This window comes from Trachurus trachurus (assembly GCF_905171665.1).
Source record: "Trachurus trachurus genome assembly, chromosome: 23".
Classification (NCBI taxonomy): Eukaryota; Metazoa; Chordata; class Actinopteri; order Carangiformes; family Carangidae; genus Trachurus; species Trachurus trachurus.
In genome coordinates this window covers 2,656,921-2,676,741 of record NC_139912.1, presented here as the reverse complement: position 1 = coordinate 2,676,741, position 19,821 = coordinate 2,656,921, and the positions used below count along the sequence as shown (strand labels likewise).

The following is a 19,821-nucleotide window of genomic DNA, read 5'->3' as shown; positions in this document are numbered from 1 at the left end:
CTGGACTCTACTTTCTACTCTTTAGAAAAAAAACACAAAAAAAAGAAAAAACAAAAATGTTTCGCTTCATAAAAGATTTGTAATAACAAAGTTTTATTATGCTGAAAATTCACAATGCAAAGTTTAATTATACGACCTTTTCTGGAAATCTGGGGTGTTTTTATTTATTTATAATGGCTTTTCGCTGCAGTACCACTGTCGGCCACAAGGGGCAAAACTGGCAGCAGCTGATTGGTTAACAGAGAGACAGTGGAGCCATATTTGGTCACAAAAGGAAGGGGGCGGGGCGGGTCAGCAGAAAGGGGGAGGGGCCACAATATAGTTCAATAAAATAAGGGGGCGTGGCCGGTTAATATGAGGCCACGCCCCCTCAGAACAACCTCCGAGCGCAGTGTTGATGTTATTGAAGCATCAGGCTAACAGCTGGTGTGTAGCTGTTCACAGAGTCTGAAGATCACATCGGAATAAAGACTTCATAGACTACAGTCTGTATAAACTCTATACTATTCTCTATATATATGTTACACTATAGCTACATTATTCTAACATAATATATATTATAGAGGCTGTATAGTCTACTGCAATGTGCTGTACACAGACTATACATCCTATAGAAAAAGGGCTTTGTGGTGAACGTGCGATTGCAGCTCGACACACGTGTGTTCAAAAGCAGTAGATTTGTTCGTCGTGGAAACAGGCACTGTGATGTTGATTGTGCTTTACAAGGGAGTCGAGAGGAGGCTGAAACCATGAGACTGAAGCAGGAAAATAATAATAATACTAAGATTTAAATAAATGTATTGAAGCGAAAGTTGTTGATTCGTCTTCAACTTTTCTTCCCACGTTTCAGTTTTTTAAGGAAGAAAAGTGGAAGAACTTCACCTTCTAGATGTTTCAGCTCAGTCATATGATCCATCTTGGGTTTTTTTGCCGTTGTTGTTTGGAACGAGAGGGAAAATAAAGATTTATGAGTGTTTTAGCAGCAGTTTTTTAAGTGTTTGTTCACGTCCAGTCTGAGCTTGTTCCCGTCTCTGAGTTCATTTAATCAACAAGATAAAATTATGGAAGTCGGACGTTCGTTGTTGTCGGAAGGTGAATTGTCTCTGAGCTAAGCTAACAGTTTCCCCCTGCTTCCAGTCTTTGTGCTAAGCTAAGCTAGATCCTGCTCCTCTGGTTCGTTGAGAGCTGCAACAGTTAATCAGTAAAACTAAACTTAACTGAACTGATTGTTTGTCAAGCGGCGGAAATTTGGTTTTAAATGTAGGAATTTTCAGCTTTTTTATTTAAATTAAATACGTTTTACTTTTTTTTAATATGTTGTAGTTATTTTTAGTTATTCTGCCCTTTAACGGATTGTAACTACTTCTATATTATTCTACTTTTACTCTTCAGATATTGTTTCATCTATATTAGTAATGGTTCAAAAATGTTTTCAAACTGTTTTAAATAAATCTGAGTGCACTTTAACCTTTCATTTTCTTCATACTGATCTTCAACAATTCAAGTAATTTCCAACCATTTCATACTCTTCATATTTTTTCATGTCTTCAAGATTGTTTCTTCAGTTTCTTCACTTAATTCAGCATTGTTTCAACAATTTATTCAGCTCATTCAGCTTACAGCTTTCAGCATTCACCCGTATTTCCTTCAGGAAATGCATTCTCTAGTTAATATCTAATATTTAGCGAAAGACAAAGATGGAAATTTGTAAATTTTTTTGATGCATTGTTAAGTTGCAGCTCTAGAAATTAATGCACAGGTAAACTCACTTCCTCTGGGGAAACTCTATACTATATTATGGTCTGGAGGAAACTCCACATATGGCAGGGAACAGATCCCCAATATGGCAGGGAGGAAACTCCATATATGGCCTGTTTTTGTGAGGACGCAAAGTTGCAAAGCGCCGTACGTCATCGATTTAATTCATCAATTACACACTCGAGTCGAGGGGGTGAACCTAAAGAGCTTCAGGTGTCAGTGTGAGGGGGAGTGGAGGGTGGGGATGGGGGGTTGGGGATGGGGGGATGGGGGGGGTATATCTGTACAGATGGCTTTAAACAGATAGCACCATGTACAGTAAAGCCCTCGATAAGCAGGTTAGAAACCAGAGAGGTTTACAGTAGGAGCTCTGCTCAGCTCTCCCTGAAACACACAGCACATCAGCACAAAGTCACACTCATTGACAAATCATCATGAATTCCAAAACATCACCGCAAAATCACCGTGAAATTCAACTCATTGTCAAATCATAAGAAACTCAAAGTCATTTTCCAAAACTATTATAAACTCTGTTAAGTCATCACCACCACGTTATTATTACTTGTTATTCATAAATTCTAAATGATCCGCGTTAAGATATGAACTCAAAAGTTAACACAAAGTTTTTTTCATGAGTGATATTTGGAAAAAAACAAAACAAAACAAAAAAAAGCTAAGTCACAAGAGTTTTTCTTTTCTTGCGGGACGAACGGAGGAGGCGTGTCCTCGGCGTTGGATCTCCCCGGGTCGTTAAGGTCGAGGTCGCTCGCTTTAACCCTCCAGCTCCGCTAGCACGAGTCCAGCTAATCTGGTCTGGGGAAGCAGAATGGCACAAAGAAAAGAACCCGTCTCATCATGTTTGTGGTGAATTTGTCAGATCAGCTCTTCGATCGAAGCGTCTTCAGCTGCTCAAAGCGGCAGCGCAGCTCCGAGTCGGTGGTCGCTCGGTCTGACGTACGTTAAAGCCACCGCGTAGAGCTAGTTAGTACATTAATTACCGTTTTTCATCTGATTGGTTTGCCTAAAATTAACTGTAGCTTCTGTTTGGACCTGGAATTAAAATCCTAACTAGTTTTCTATTTTTAACATATTTTGGGTTTCATAATTTTGACAATAATGAACATTTGTTAAGGTCAAATGATATAAAGACGTGTTGATCACATCCCTAGAGGACGGTGTTTAGAGAAAACATTTGTTGTCCGACATTACATTAATATTTGTTTTAGCTTGTGTAAAACATTAGTTCACTCAGATCTTTTATAATTCAGACGGTGAGTAGAGTTGAAGTTGGTCGACAGAGAATAAATCAGCAACTTTAATAACTCGATCTTTAACGTTTGGATTATTGCTTTAAATGAAAATCTATATATGTTCTTAGTCTAGTATCTGGTTTTCTACAACAGTAAGCCGACTTTGTCTTTGGGTTGCGGACGGTTGAAAAAGTAATTTCAAGGAGATTTGTTATTGTTTAAAAAAAAAATATATTTCATAGACTAAACCAGTGGTTCCCAACCTGTGGGTCAGGTTCGACTGGTAACGTTATATTTAATTTTAGTTTTATTCTCCTTGTATCAAGTAAGTCATAAGCGAATGACAGGGACTTATTCATTACCTGGACCATATTGTCAATATCATATATTTCTATGGGGACCTATTTTTTAGATTTTAGTGAGTCATGAGTTTGAGTAAATTGTTGAACATCAAACTTTGGACGTAGCTGCACGTTTAAAAACTAATTAAAAGTTAGTTAACTAGGATGCTACGCTAGGACGTTAAATTTTCCAGCCTTGGACCCTCGACCTCTGACCTTTTCGAGCGCTGGATGTTAACGGACGTCAAACCGAAGCCGGACGACAGACACAGAGCTGCGAACTGTGAACACAACATGGAGCTGATCGAAGAGCTGACGAGACAAAAGGGCCACAGAGATCACTCAGAGAGCTGGGTTCCACGTTGGTAAAAAGGTTTTTTTTTTTTTTTTTTTAAAGATTCAGTCACTGCAAAGATTTCCTAGTCAAAAGAGACGGCCTAGTGTCTGACCAAGAGGTCAGGGGTTATGAGGTCACAGTTCAGATGCCTAGAGGTTAGTGGTCAGAGGTGAGGGGTCAAGTGGAACCATCCAGCAGCTGTCTGAGTGCCCTCTCGATGTTGATACGGTGTCCCAGTCTGGTGACACCCAGCTCCACATAGTCCTCCTTGGTGAGGGCGGGGAGGTGGGAGCCTTCGATCTCGTGCTCCTGGAAGCGCTGGCGGTGTTCGGCCAGGCCCACGCTCTCCAGCCAGTCCCCCACGTCGTACTTATTCCACAGGTTGAGGGGCCGCTGCCTCCAGGGCCGGAGCGCCAGCAGGGGGCCGCTGAGGACCGGGGAGGGGCAAGGCGAGGCGTGGGGCGAGGGGGAGGGGGAGCGGGACCTGGTTCGCGCGCTAGCACTTCGCATCACGAACCGAACCTCCTTCGGCTCAGAGGGGAGGCTGAGGCTGGACGACTTCAGGATGGTCAGACCGCGACCCGAGCTCAGGTCCGGCCTCTCGGAGGAGCAGGGAGGAGCGGGGGAGGAGCTGAGCCCCATCGACCTATCGGAGGGGGAGGGGGAGGGGCTCCGGCGGGTTACGGGGTAGCGGCTTCCCGGTCGGACCGTATAGGTGGCGCCGAATCCTCGCTGGGAGATGGTGTGGAGTTCACCGAGGCTGGAGAACAACCTGCGACACAGTGAACAAGGAGTCTAATGAATGAAACAACAACCAAACCTGAGCCACCAGCTGAGTTAGTGACTGATCCTTCACTCAACCTCAGCGCCTCGATTAGAAAAGCCTCCTCTCATTGGTGGATGACGGTAGCCTTTACCTGCGTTACAACTAGAGCACTGGAAAAGAGAGTAACAACACCACCATTGACTCCCATGGTAAGGGTTTTGCGCCCCGAGTGGCAGGATATGGGTATTGCAAAATCGCCCAGAAAACCCATTCACTCCAATGTATGTGTGTTGCCCACTTGCTTGTAAATTGATGAAAACGGCCGTGTTTTTGTTTTTAGGTGTCATGGTCATATCAAATTATACTTATAATTTGTTTATTACAAAATGTAGATGTTTTTTACTCGCCTATGTGTTAATGTTTATCTGTAAAGGGTCCTCAATGATGCTATTAACGTGGGTGATCTATAAATGTCCTTAAATTATTGAAAACACCACACTTGCTCATTCACCAACAATGCAGAGTTGTCTGTTCTTGGGCGCTTTTGCAATACCCATATTCCGCCATCAGGAGGCGCTTCCATTGAACCAATGCGTGTTGTTACTCTCTTATTCCAGTGCTCTAGCCTTTACCTGGGTTACAACTATGAACAGCAGATTTTTATCAGCCAGCTCATTAACACCAATTTTGACTATAAGGGTTGAAACTCCACCACCAGCTGACTCCTTTCAGATTGAGAGCAAAATGTGAGAAAATAGTCTTCTGTCACAAAAAGCAATAGTAGTGTTGAAGCTAAAGCTCATATGCAATAAGTAAAATGTAAGTATTGCCCCTGTTCACCTTTATTTTTCAGGAGAGGCCTTTTGTAAATAATTCAAAGGGAGGGTAATTTTAGGTTTTTAGTAGTTAGTCGTCTGCATAGAACATGACTGTTAGTTCGTTGTTAGCTAATGAGAATTATCTCTTAGCGATAACAAGAATGTGTTTACCAGAGATAATAACCTACGATTTACTCTCTCCACTGTCCACACATCTGGAATAACACAAACAACAGATTTATGTTACAACACACTCCCACACACATACACACACACAGTGTTTACTAGGGGTGTCACGATTTCGATTTTTTATCGAAATTGATCGAAATTACGTCATGGTCTCGTGCATCGAAGTCAAAGAAAGAATTATGATAATGTACAGATATTTGTTTCGAAATCTTGGGGGCAATTTTGGCCCCTGGATCATGATTTTTGGGGGCATTCTTGGTAAAATTGGGGGGCCAAATGACTGAGAACAAGATTGTTACCTTTATATTGTAAATAAATTATTTAAATTTGACTATTAGTGCCTAATATGATACATTATGGAAATTGCAAGATTGCAAGATTTTCTGTATATAATGTTATGAATAAAACCAATGATTGTAGACTAGACTAGTCTGAAAATGGAATATAGGCCTCTGTGCTGTAAGAAAAAGAAAAAGAATCGAGAATCGAATCGAATTGTGACCCTAAAATCGAGAATCGAATCGAATCGAGCATTTGGAGAATCGTGACACCCCTAGTGTTTACAACGTGAGGCAAATCAAAGTACCTGGCACCTCCCACTGGAGACCTGCGACCAGGATCGAGGGGACTCGGCTCCTCCCCCAGAGAGTGACTGTCTTTGTTGAGCAGCTGTAGCCGATTGGCCAGGTCCAGTCCAGACCCCACCCTGCCGCTCAGCTCCAGAGCCGAAGCCGAGCGACCGGTCAGATCCACAGCTGACCCTGAGCCCTGACCCCCAAGTGCTGCCGGACGGCCTTCGTCCGGGCTGAGGCCCCGGCGCTCATCCCCGCGGTCGTCCCCACCACCCCACAGCTTGGACCTCCTCTGAAATAAGTAGCGTGGCTGCCGGCCGATACCAGTGGGGGAGGAACAGAGCGGCGAGGAGGGGGAGGAGGAGGATGCGGCAGAGGGGAGGAGCTCACTGTCTGAGGATTGTTTCAGCAGCGGGTCCCGAAGCGCAGAGCGTCCACGACCAATTGGAGAGCGAAGGCGAGGTTTCAGGGCGGATGGGGAGGTGGCGGTGGAGGAGGGAGATGGGTGGGCAGCAGGGGGGGAGGAGGGGGAGGAAGGAGCAGGAGGGGAGGCCAGAGTGATGGAGGGAGGCAGTGAGCTGGGGGAGGAGGAGCTGTCATGGAGCCGTTCGTCACCACCTTCTTCCTCATCTCCTCGTCTACCCAGGGAGTCAGGACCACTCTCAACTCCTCCTCCTTCCCCACCTCGTCGCGGCAACAGGGTGAGCGAGGATGGGGGAGGAGGAGGAGGACTAGCAAAGCCAGGGGGAGGAGTCACCAGACCAATCCTGCGCAGCTCCTCCCTGGTTTCCTCATCGCTGGATGACAACAATGCTGGTGGGAGTGTCACTGTGTAAGCCCCGCCCTCCTCCTCTGAGCTGCCCACTGTGAGGCTTCTGCGCCTGTCAATCAGAGCAGGGTGACTCTCAGTGGCCAGCGGCGGTAAAGGGGAAGGTCTCCAACGTTCAGGTGACGGCCCGGCAGGTGATGTGACTCCCCCTTCTGTTTCCGGGCGCTCCACCTGTCCATCAGGGAACAGGGGCGGGGTTATACGTTTATGCCTCAGCTCGGGGCTGGTTTGAGGAGTGGTGCGCTTGGTGCGCTGCTCTGGGCTCGTCTGTGGGGTGGTGCGCTTGGATCGGGGCTCAGGGCTGCTATGTGGAGTGACCAGAGGGGTGCGCTTGTGTCTGCCCTCAGGGCTGGCAGCTGGGGTGGGAATGGGCGTGGTGGAGGCAGACGCATGTTTAGTCCGAGGCTCTGGGCTCGGCGTTCGGGCAGTGAGTGCTCGTTCTCGTGCAGCAAGAGCCAGGGCGAGTGGAGAGGAAGGGTCTAAAGAGAGGGATGGAGAGAAAAGGTTGACAAACAGTTTATTGTTACTCCTTCTGAGCTGTGGAGTACCTCGTGGATCTGTCCTTGGTCCTCTACTAGGATTTTGTGGAGTACCTCAAGGATCTGTCCTTGGTCCTCTACTAGGATTTTGTGGAATACCTCAAGGAACTGTCCTTTGTTTTCAACTAGGATTTTGTGGAATACCTCAAGGAACTGTCCTTGGTCCTCAACTAGGATTTTGTGGAATACCTCAAGGATCTTTGGGGGGTACCTCAAGGATCTGTCTTTGGTCCTCTACTAGGATTTTGTGGAATACCTCAAGGAACTGTCCTTTGTTTTCAACTAGGATTTTGTGGAATACCTCAAGGATCTGTCCTTGGTCCTCTACTAGGATTTTGTGGAATACCTCAAGCATCTGTCCTTGGTCCTCTACTAGGATTGTGTGGAATACCTCAAGGATCTGTCCTTGGTCCTCAACTAGGATTTTGTGGAATACCTCAAGGATCTGTCCTTGGTCCTCTACTAGGATTTTGTGGAGTACCTCAAGGATCTGTCCTTGGTCCTCTACTAGGATTTTGTGGAATACCTCAAGGATCTGTCCTTGGTCCTCTACTAGGATTTTGTGGAATACCTCAAGGATCTGTCCTTGGTCCTCTACTAGGATTTTGTGGAGTACCTCAAGGATCTGTCCTTGGTCCTCTACTAGGATTTTGGGGGGTACCTCACAGTACTATCCCTGGCCCTCTCTTCCATTTTGTGCTGTACCTTGTTTGTTCTAGTTGTCCTATTACTTTGTTGAATACTTTGAGGTTCTGTCTCAGATCCTGACAAAAAACAAACCACCGGCAATCGAATGTCCCTTGGGAACTGTCCATTAGAGATACTTGTTACTTGACTGGTGCCATTGACTCAAACATAATTCTGCAGTCCGTCCTTGCTTAGATCCTGACGTTTTTGTTGTGGGACTTACCCAGAGGTTTTCCTGTCAGTGGATGGAGAAAGGTGTGAGGTGTCGGTGAAGGCGATAGCACTGGGGCAGGAGGAGGAAGCTCGCCAAGGTCGTCCATTGAGTGGCTCTGGGTCAGGAGGGGTGGTGCCTGGTTTTCTGACCCCGACCCCTCAACAGACAGGAAGAGGGATGACCGGCGGCCCTGCACCCGAGCTCGCTCTGAAAGAACCTGCTGCTGGTACAGCTCCGCCCTGCTGGGACTGCCCGGTCCACATACATCTAACTTGGTAGGATCGTGATCTCTGAGTCCTAAAGGAACAAACACACAAGCTTCAGTCTGACTGGACAGATGATAGGAAGCTATGGCACTGAATTTGTTCCTCAATCCTGAGCACATAATGGTACATTGTCCTTCTTTGTACAGCTATGGTACAACGAATCGTTTCCACCAGAGGAAAAAACAGGGACTAGTTCCCTCCCTACTCAGGGTGCAGGTCTTTTCTAAAGGTTCAGGGACTTTTCTTGCAAAGACCAACTTCATTAATTGGTCAAGTATGCAAGCATCCCCCACTGCACTGGTCTACACCCAACAACCTGGTACTGCAGGTGCTACACAAGCAACCCAAAATGCTTTAAGACAGATGGACCAACAAACAAGTTCAGAATGAATTGCCTATTCTTGCAGACAATGCTTATCATAGCATCTAGCAAAGCTAACTGGCTAACTTAATGATAATTGACAGACACAGCTAAAATGTTATAGTGTATGTCAACATTTCAGTGTCTTAAACATTTTGGCAAATTGTCCTATTGCCATAATCCCTATAGTCATCGGAGTAGGTTCATCTAATCCAATCCAACAACTCCAAAATGCTCTGGTGGACAACATGCACCGATAATTAAAGGTAATGAACCTACTGCTATGGCTATAGGGGTTATGGTGATAGGAGGATCTGACTAAATGTTGAACTGTCCCTTTAAGGCGTCAAAGATGCCTAGATTTTACCAACCACTCGTCGCTTGTGTTTTTTTAAGACAACCAGCTAACGTTAGCACACTTAGCTTCTGCATAAGTAGCTACACATGAAACTTCCCACGATGCACTCAGGACATCAGATCATATCATGGAGACAACAGGTGTGAACGATCCTAACCCTGCTCCTCTACAGGAAGCTGTTTCAACAAAGGCGACTTCCTCCTTTGTGGTTTTGTGGGCGGAGCCTGCTGTCCCACGTTAGCGTAAGGGTTTTCTATCGCTCGACCCCGGCGGCGTGACAGCGGTGAGTGGCCGAGGGCGGGGCTGGTGCTGTGGAGAGACAGTGTGGAGGTGTGCGTGGCGGTGTGCAGCGTGTGTGTGGCCGTGTGTGTGGCGGTGTGCAGCGTGTGCGTGGCGGCGGCGGCGGCGGCAGCAGCGGCGTGCGCGTCAGCCTGCAGCGGCGGCGTGTCCTGCAGGATGATCATCGACCTCGCCTTCCTCTGCCGCTCGGCGTGGGCGTGGCTCCTCGCCGGCGCGTCGGAGAGCTCCTGCAGCCGAGGCTCCGCTCCCGGCTTGAAGCTGGAGCGTGTTAGCCCCTCCCCCCTCGCCGGAGGGGGAGGCGGGAGGAAGGAGGGAGGCGGCCCGGAGTCGAGGAGGAAGAGCGAGGAGGTGGAGGAGGAGGCGGAGGGGGGAGGAGGAGGAGCCGTCTGAGGGGGAGGAGGGATGAAGCTGTCCGTCAGCGAGGAGCTCCGGGGAAACCGACTCTCATTGATCAGAGCGGTGATCCGGTCGTCGTCAGGTGTGCCTGTCGTGGTTACCACAGAGACGTTAGGATAAAGACACCAAACAAACACACTGAACATAAGATGAATTTGATATTAACATGGAGTGAAGTGTGTGTGTCCTTCACATGCTCCTTATAGAGGGATTACCAGCCTACGTCACTGACGTTCTACTGCGCATGTCGCCTGCAGAAAGAGAGCAGCAAGAGCCGTGATCATGTCTTTTTGTGCTGGAAGTTGCACTAATTGTTTTGATAAAAATAACAAAACGCGCAAATTTAACAGAATAGTGTCAACTCGCACCCCTTTCAAGGCAAACGAGAGAGAAAATAGTACATTGGCGATTAATTTCGAGCAATATAACGTGTTAGATACGTTGGTTTGAATGGTGATAAAGCTAAATGCTCACAGGTACAGCTGTAACGTTATAACTGCAGCGAATGAGTTGTGAAATGTTTACTACGACAGTGACTGAAGACGAGGTCACATACTAATGGAAAGCAAGATGCGATTAATTAACGTTAAACTACATTGTTTTAGATTACCGGTACATACTCAGCCATGCATAACGTTACGGTTACGTTATGCAGTTGTTCCATACTTTAGACATGTCCGTCCTCTTCCCTCGTCTCTGACCAGGCAGCACCTCAGTCCTCACAGACACTGAGTTTTGTAATCGGGAGTATTTTCCTGAACATGATTGTCTGTTAAATAGCTGTAGGTAACGTTAGGGAGGCACAGTGTTGTTTTTACCGATGACCGACGCCGTGCTCTGAGTGTCCGTGGCTTGTCCCGTGGCTGAGTTGCCGTTGCCGCGGTACAAACTCGATCCTCCGTCCTGACGTTTTTTTTTTTTTCTTTCCTGCCGTTATAAAACCTACAGTCTATGTATAAAACACACACTACATCAGTGGGTGATAAACTGTTGTAGTACGCTGACAACATCGCTAGCTAACACCGGTTTGACTACACTAGATCCATAGAGGTAACCATGACAACCGGTTCTTTCTGCAGTCAGGTTGCGCACGCATCCTGACTTGTTGGTAAACAGATAATCCCTCTATATAATATTGATCACACAAATGACAGATAATCGATCACAGTGACACTTTCGCTGCATAAACTCTTTTTCCTCAGAGAGCTTCTCATGTTTTGTAACACTGATGACATCATCGGTTAGAGTGGGAGAGAGTCAGAAAAATTCCAGAATTTTTCTCTTTCCACACTCCTCCTGGACACAATTTACACTCTACACACATGATTTTTTCCAAATTTGTAGACAATCTTGTTCTGTCTCTCACCATGTGCTCAAAATATCTGAGAGACTTACAGAATTTGAATTGTCAGCCTCTAAGTGCGGCCACGTCTGTCTCTGCTCCTCATTGACTCTAATACAAAGATTTTCTGACAGAAGCAGAATGGACCCCTGTTTTAAAACTGCCAGTGTCTCCAAAATATTTACTGTAGAAACACCAAATCGTACCAAATTTTTCAGGAAGTCCTTACAGCACCGTTGATCTGTGTTTTTTTCTGATAGGAGTTACCGTTTTGTCACAGTAAGCCTAAATGCGAGACCAGTGCAGCTCTGTCTAAGATCGTGGGTTTGATTCCCATGTTGACAGAGATGGTATGCCTGGCAGTAGCCCCCCGTGTTCCTATCAAAATTTCCCAGAGGAAATTTTCTAGTTGTATCTTGTGATACAACATAGGCCCATCAATATTCCTGCATCTGTCCAGTTCCAGCTTTTTCATTTTGTACGATTTTGTACAAAGTCTGAACAGAAGCAGATCGTCTCAGCCTGTTTCCAACAAAGCAAAACTATTCCTGTGGTTATGTAATACCATGTGTGTGTGTGTGTGTGTGTGTGTGTGTGTGTGTGTGTGTGTGTGTGTGTGTGTGTGTGTGTGTGTGTGTGCTTAAGTATGTGTGTCTCACCAAAACTCTTAGTTCTGGACATTCCTCTGGGTAACGCCATGGTGCTCTTCTCCGGGGCCGAGGGAGGAACCAGGCCCTGGCGCTCAAACAGGGACTGCAAACACACACACACACAAACCCACAATGACCTCATGTAACCTCTGAGCTGCTCTCACAGTGGGAAACTCAGAGTTTGTACGACGACATGTTGGTAAAGTTAGAGAATAGAATAAATCTATCGACGCTCTGATCAAATTCTCTTTTTTTGTTGATGTTCTTCAGTCACTTTAACAAAAAATCTGACTCACCGGTCGAAAATTACAACTTGTGTGGAGAAGTTGATGAGAAATTTGTAGTTTCTGATTTGATTTCACACAAACGCAACACCAGGACCAATGTGTTTGTTTCCCTAAATCGAAGCTGGTCTTACATTAATCTCGGCCTGCGTGATTCGTCGGCTCGTCGGCCGCTGTTTGACCGTCGCCGCCCTGAAGTCGTCTGACGGACGCGCCCTCAGGACGACCTCCTGCTGACCGCTCGCCAACATCTCGTCCAGTTTCTCTGGAGGGACGAGACGCAAGGAGGAACAGCGTGAACAACAAAGACACAAAACACACAATAACACACACACAAACACACACATACAACCTGGTTACATCACAGCATCACAACAACAACATCGGTTACCATCAATCACCAGGGTCGTAGCCAGAGTCTTATAGCAACACTGATGTCATGTTCGTCTCCACGGCAACGACCATTTTATGGACTAATTACTCTTAAACCGCTATGAAGGACAAAAATGACAAATAGTACAAATAGATAAATAAGTAAATAAATACATTGTAGAAATACATAAATAACTCTTGAAATAAGTTGATTAATTGAATAAATAAATGTGTAAATATACAGATCAATAAATGAATGAATGATGTGGAAATAATATAAATAAATAAATGTAAATCGGCACAAACAGATAAATAATGTAAAAATTCAGAAATAGCATTTGTCATGACTAAAATGGTTTTTACTTTGTATTTATGTATTATATTATTTATTTCTACATTTATTTATTAGTACTTTTGAAATATTTTGTCCCTCATATGCTGCAAAAACTCACCACAACTTACCCAGGTAGATGTTTGTGTTAAAGCTCCTTCAAAATAAAGGTACATGTTTGTGTTAACGCTCCTTCAAAATAAAGGTAGATGTTTGAGTTTACGCTCCTTCAAAATAAAGGTAGATGTTTGTATTAAAGCTCCTTCAAAATAAAGGTAGATGTTTGTGTTAAAGCTCCTTCAAAATAAAGGTACATGTTTGTGTTAAAGCTCCTTCAAAATAAAGGTAGATGTTTGTGTTAAAGCTCCTTCAAAATAAAGGTAGATGTTTGTGTTGAAGCTCCTTCAAAATAAAGGTAGATGTTTGTGTTAAAGCTTCTTCAAAATAAAGGTAGATGTTTGTATTAAAGCTCCATACAGTATAAAGGTAGATGTTTGTATTAAAGCTCCATACAGTATAAAGGTAGATGTTTGTATTAAAGCTCCATACAGTATAAAGGTAGATGTTTGTATTAAAGCTCCATACAGTATAAAGGTAGATGTTTGTGTTAAAGCTCCATACAGTATAAAGGTAGATGTTTGTGTTAAAGCTTCATACAGTATAAAGGTAGATGTTTGTGTTAAAGCTCCATACAGTATAAAGGTAGATGTTTGTATTAAAGCTCCATACAGTATAAAGGTAGATGTTTGTATTAAAGCTCCATACAGTATAAAGGTAGATGTTTGTATTAAAGCTCCATACAGTATAAAGGTAGATGTTTGTGTTAAAGCTCCATACAGTATAAAGGTAGATGTTTGTGTTAAAGCTCCATACAGTATAAAGGTAGATGTTTGTGTTAAAGCTCCATACGGTATAAAGGTAGATGTTTGTGTTAAAGCTCCATACAGTATAAAGGTAGATGTCCATGTGTAGTGTGATTATAAAGCAGCTCTAGGTTCTATATTAATACTGTGAAAGTATCAAAGCCTCAGTCCACAGAGAAATGCACACAGCCTGTATTCAGAAACTGAGCCTTAAAACGAGCCGTCAGGACTTCCTGTCACTTTGTGATGTCACAACAAAGCAGATTCTCTTTTTTCTTTTTCTTTTTTTATGTCTTATCGATCAACTTTAAACCTCGACCGAATGACCGAATGACCGAACGACCGACGTGTTCGGCTACGTCCCGGTCTGAAACTTCATGCTGTCTTCACAACATCAGTCCATCGTCATGCCAGGTTCATAACAAAACAACACAATAACACAATAACACAACAACACAACAACACACACATTATAACACTGAGGCCACCGACACATCAACCTGTCAGGTCCACGTGACTCACTCACCGAAACGTCTCCTCCTGGCTGCAGACAGAGCAAAGGTCAACAACACACACTCCTACAGCCGGACTCAACTCTGTGTCTCTGTGTGTGTGAGTGTGTGTGAGTGTGTGTGTGTGTTCGTGTTCGTGCGTGCATGTGTGTGTGTTTGTTTTACCTATCTCCTCCAGGTCAGCGGTCATGGACTTGGACCGGAGCGTCAGTGAGGTGCTGGGGGCTCGTTTTGGAGGGGGCGGGGCTACAAGGAGAGAACCAATCAGGTTAGAGTGAGACTACAGAGTGTGTGTGTGTGTGTGTGTGTGTGTGTGTGTGTGTGTGTGTGTGTGTGTGTGTGTGTGTGTGTGTGTGTGTGTGCGCGTGTGTGTGTGTGTGTGTGTGTGTGTGTGGTCAGCGGACAGTGACCCAGACGACAGTGAACTAACATGTGACACCAGATGTTCAGATGCAGAGGCCTCAGGTCGTTTCCTGTGTTTGTTTTAATGGACGACACTATTATATAAAACAAAAAAGCAGATTTAAGAACTAAAACCAAAACTATCAAACTATTACCTAACTATAAACTATTTTTGCTCGGAAAGTCAAATAATAAAGTCATCATCACGACTTCCAGCTCACAAACACAAACACAGTGCAGCCACTTTTAACATTATTTTACTTTAACATTGTCTTTACTGGATAAATAAAGTTTATAAATCTTATTATCATGATCAAAGATGAACTAATTGATTGTTTCAGCTTTAATTAACATATTACACTGATTACAATAATCATTAATGTCACTGACGGACTGAGTGATCATAGTTCTACCATTGGTCGGCTGAGGGTCATGTGACCACGAGACCACGTGCTATTGGCTGTTCAGACCTTCAGCACTGAACTGAACTCAGGTCAGTAGCTGCGCAGGTCCACGTTTAACGGTTGTTTATCGTTTATTTAACGGTTGTTTATTGTTTGTCGGCCTTGTGTCGTTTTATGTTTTTAAATTATTTTTATTATAACAAACATAAACATTTCATAAAGAGTGCTGTTAAATGGTGCAATAAATCCGATGTAAACAGATCACATGATTGGACACTGAGAAACAACATGGCCACTGCTAAAGGTAGGAGTAAAAGTGGGCGGACCTTTCTTCCTGATCAGGTTCGACTCCGACTTCCTGGAAACAGACACGACCTTCATCAGCAGACGACTTCCTCCCTGTCGGATCAGAGAGACGACCTGACGGTGACCGACCTTCACCACGTCGCTGCCGTTCACCTGGACACACACACACACACACACAGAAGGTTTAATTAAATAATCTTAAAGGGATACGCCAACATTTTTTTTCGTGTCTTGCCTCACTCCCGAGTCCATGACCAGCAGATAGACACCATCCTTTCGACTGTGCGTGCAGTAACAAGGGAGATACGGGCAGAGCTGGCGCACCGCTAATTAGCTTAGCTCAAACGCTGGAAGTGTATGGGTAGTGTTAGCCTGCCTCCTACCTAAAGTCGCTAATTAGCTTAGCTCAAACACTGGAAGTGTATGGGTAGCGTCAGCCTGCCTCCTACCCGAGCCGAAATCAGCAGTCAGAAGCTGATTTCATTTTAGCTCTAAACTCTGTAAATATATCACTTTATCCACATTTCAAACATGTTTAGGTGAGAAAGTAGCCGTTTAGATCAGCAGTGTGTCGTTAATTTGTCTAAATACCAGCTGTTTACAATTTTGTTCAGACGAATTTGGCGCTACTCAAGCTAGCCGTTGTGACCAACGCACTTCCGGTTACTTTCACAAAATAAAACACCCGTTGCCCTTTACATACAGAAAACCATGATGATAGAATTTGTGCTTTTACTTTGAAATAGGAAGCTAACCTACCCTCAATGTAGCTAGCTTGAACCAAAATAAACCGTCTTTGCTTGAACCCTCCGTTTTGACCGATCTCGTCCCGTTAGCGGCATTTGACCGCTCAAGATGCCTTACCGGAGAGTTTTGTCAGCTCTGAGACGAAGATCGGCCCGCTGGTTTCCGTTTAGAGTTGCTGAAGAGTTTCTCTGATGACTTTAGGTGGAGGCAGGCTAACACTACCCATACACTTCCAGTGTTTGAGCTAAGCTAATTAGCGACTTTAGGTGGAGGCAGGCTAACACTACCCATACACTTCCAGTGTTTGAGCTAAGCTAATTAGCGACTTTAGGTGGAGGCAGGCTAACACTACCTATACACTTCCAGTGTTTGAGCTAAGCTAATTAGCGACTTTAGGTGAAGGCAGGCTAACACTACCTATACACTTCCAGTGTTTGAGCTAAGCTAATTAGCGACTTTAGGTGAAGGCAGGCTAACACTACCTATACACTTCCAGTGTTTGAGCTAAGCTAATTACGGCGATACGGCTCTATCTCCCTTGTTACTTCACGCACAGTCGAAAGGATGGTGTCTATCTGCTGGTCATGGACTCAGGAGTGAGGCAAGACATGAAAAAAAAAATGTTGCTGTATTCCTTTAACACTGATGCTGCAGGTGAGTCAGGTCAGGTGTGTTGCTAGGCTACCTCTATGAGGAAGTCTCCTGTCCGTAGCCCCGCCCTCCAGGCCACGCCCCCCTGGTCGACCGACTCCAGGTACTGAAGAGCAGGAAACGCTGGCGTGGGGGCGAACTCCTCGATGGGCGTCTCAGCTTCACACACACAGGAAGAAAACACACACAGAAATGCTTTATTCTGGTGTTTTTTAGTCTTCTGCTATGAGATTGGTCGAATTCACAGCAGAGGCTCATGGGAAATGTAGTATTTGGTGTCTTCTGCTTTATGAAACAGAGCTGAGATCATCAAAACAAGGTTAAAATGATTAAAAGATGAGTAAAAATAAGAATCAAAATATAATAAAATAATTCTCTAATAATCAATAGACTCCATTCGTCTCCGTGATCCGTCGTCGTCGTCGTCATTATGAAACACCAGAACGAGGAGTTTCACAGCTCGGCCTCTGAAGACTTCAGCGTTTTAAATATCTCTCTCTCTCTTTCAACTCCTCCAGACACCCACCACTCCTCCGTTCATCCGTCCATCCACTCATCCACTCATCCCTCTGTTTCTACCTTTAGCTCCTCTGAGGACGAAGCCGAATCCCTCGCTCTCTCTCTTCTGCAGCACGGCCGTCTTCTCCTCGATCACATAGTCACTGATGGATGGATGGACGGATAGATAGATAGATAGATAGATAGATAGATAGATAGATAGATAGATAGATAGATAGATAGATAGATAGATAGATAGATAGATAGATAGATAGATAGATGGCATGTTTACATATATACAGTTTATATAAATAGTATACTACATTATCACACATTTATTATTATTCTTGCCTCAGATACGGTGCAAGATTTTCAACAACTAAAGAAACAATGTAAATATATGTTTGTAACACACTTTTCTATATATATTTTTGTACTTAAATGTATAATATAGTGTGTCTCTTTTTAATATTTTATTCTTTACTCTTGCTTGATTTATTGCTGCTGTAAGGAGTGAATTTCCCACAAGTGAGATAAATAATATAATATTTAACCCTAGAAAGACACTTTATTTACCTCCTGGAGGAAATTCATTTGTCCTTTAGCTCATAAGTAATATTAATAATAACAGTTAATGATAAATAATACATAATAATACATTGTGTATTGATCTAAACATTAATATTAATAGTAGTGGGACAGATAGAGATACAGAAACACTTCCTGTAGGATCTGAACTACACTATCAGACTTAAAGGGATAGTTCACCCTAGAATGATATTTCGCTCATTATCTACTCACCCTCATGTTGACTAAGGGCTGGAAGAATTATCAGAGTCCACCGTCCCTTCTCTGAGTTACAGGGGGTCTTGGCGTAGCAGTGAATTTCAATGCAACGGTTGCAAAGGGAGCTCTTCGTAAAAAAACACACACAAAAAAACATCCAAATACCTCCATGATGCTCGTATGTAATGTCTGTCTTGTGCTGAAGCCCCAAATTGCGTAATTGTCCCGAAAAAAAATTAAATAAGTCTATATTTTAAGCTTGTTTGTAGCGGAAGCTTCTCGTCTTCTTCTTCTTCTCCTATTCCTGGTCCGTCCAAATATCGCGTGATTTGCGCCGGCGTCATTGCGGTTACTGCGAATCACGCGATATTTGGACGGACCAGGAATAGGAGAAGAAGAAGAAGACGAGAAGCTTCCGCTACAAACAAGCTTAAAATATAGACTTATTTAATTTTTTTTCGGGACAATTACGCAATTTGGGGCTTCAGCACAAGACGGACATTACATACGAGCATCATGGAGGTATTTGGATGTTTTTTTGTGTGTGTTTTTTTACGAAGAGCTCCGGTGTCCCTTTGCAACCGTTGCATTGAAATTCACTGCTACGCCAAGACCCCCTGTAACTAAGAGAAGGGACGGTGGACTCTGATAATTCTTCCAGCCCTTAGTCAACATGAGGGTGAGTAGATAATGAGCGAAATATCATTCTAGGGTGAACTATCCCTTTAAAGGTTTTTAAATCTGCTGTCATTGAATGTTTGTATTTCTGCTCTTTACTGTATTTTATTGTCATTTTATTGTTAAGATGTTTTTTTTAATCTGGTTATTCCATTTAAATTCATAATAATTAGTAAAATATATTGATTGATTATTATTAACCATGGTGGGTGTTATCGCCTGTGCCTCAGGTGCAGTGCTGCAGTTTTACCTGTAGGAGGTGTAGTTGTCATAGGAACCGACAGTGTAATGTCTGAACAGCCTCTTGGTCCGATCCTCCCTCGTCTCTGAAATAAACACACGGCAGACATTAAAGTTACATACAATAGATTATTAGTGTTATATATTTTATATCTATTATATGTCTATGTTAATTATTATGGGATGTTTCTGTATCTGTAGTTGTTGTTACCCAGTCTGGGGTCGTACTGTCTCATCTGAACTTCTTCAACGCACTCGGCAGGAAACCAACCGGTCCGTCCTTTAACGCTCCCCTCCCAGAATCCTCCTTCTCCGATGGACAGCACTGTACACACACACACACACACACACACACACACACACACACACACACACACACACACACACACACACACACACACACACACACACACACACACACACACACGCTCGTTGTGAGTCCACTGACTGTGGTACTCTGACCACACATATTGGCCCATTGGTGTCATTTATGGAGGAGTTAGTGGGGTTATAACCCCCATGAATCCAATTCGACCAATACAACCAACTAAAAATAATCATATAATTACAGTGAATAAAAATATCTATGATAGATAGATAGAAGTAGAACGATAGATAGATAGAACGATAGAACGATAGATAGAACGATAGATAGATAGATAGATAGATAGATAGATAGATAGATAGATAGATAGAAAGATAGATAGATAGATAGATAGATAGATAGATAGATAGAAAGATAGATAGATAGATAGATAGATAGATAGATAGATA

The 19,821-nt window shown here is 43.8% G+C and overlaps 1 protein-coding gene across 7 annotated transcripts in view; it reads right to left on the bottom strand.

Moving 5' to 3' along the window:
- Positions 1–76: 76 nt before the first annotated feature.
- The window catches only part of shank3b (SH3 and multiple ankyrin repeat domains 3b), a 51,662-nt gene continuing 31,917 nt past the window's right edge, over positions 77–19,821 (bottom strand). For 4 of the 7 annotated variants that reach the window (XM_083999502.1, XM_083999496.1, XM_083999497.1 and 1 more), the window contains 13 exons: positions 19,259–19,372; positions 19,058–19,133; positions 17,425–17,507; positions 16,880–17,004; positions 15,468–15,600; positions 14,501–14,581; positions 12,392–12,522; positions 11,983–12,076; positions 9,443–10,069; positions 8,310–8,597; positions 6,046–7,339; positions 5,459–5,485; positions 77–4,458 (listed from right to left, as the gene is read on the bottom strand). In XM_083999502.1, coding sequence (XP_083855628.1) covers positions 3,864–4,458; positions 5,459–5,485; positions 6,046–7,339; positions 8,310–8,597; positions 9,443–10,069; positions 11,983–12,076; positions 12,392–12,522; positions 14,501–14,581; positions 15,468–15,600; positions 16,880–17,004; positions 17,425–17,507; positions 19,058–19,133; positions 19,259–19,372 — 3,668 coding nt within the window. In that variant the 3' untranslated portion in view covers positions 77–3,863. Of the gene's footprint in view, positions 4,459–5,441; positions 5,486–6,045; positions 7,340–8,309; positions 8,598–9,442; positions 10,070–11,982; positions 12,077–12,391; positions 12,523–14,500; positions 14,582–15,467; positions 15,601–16,879; positions 17,005–17,424; positions 17,508–19,057; positions 19,134–19,258; positions 19,373–19,821 lie in introns of all 7 variants that reach the window. The other 3 variants (XM_083999499.1, XM_083999500.1, XM_083999501.1) reach the window with 2 other exon arrangements.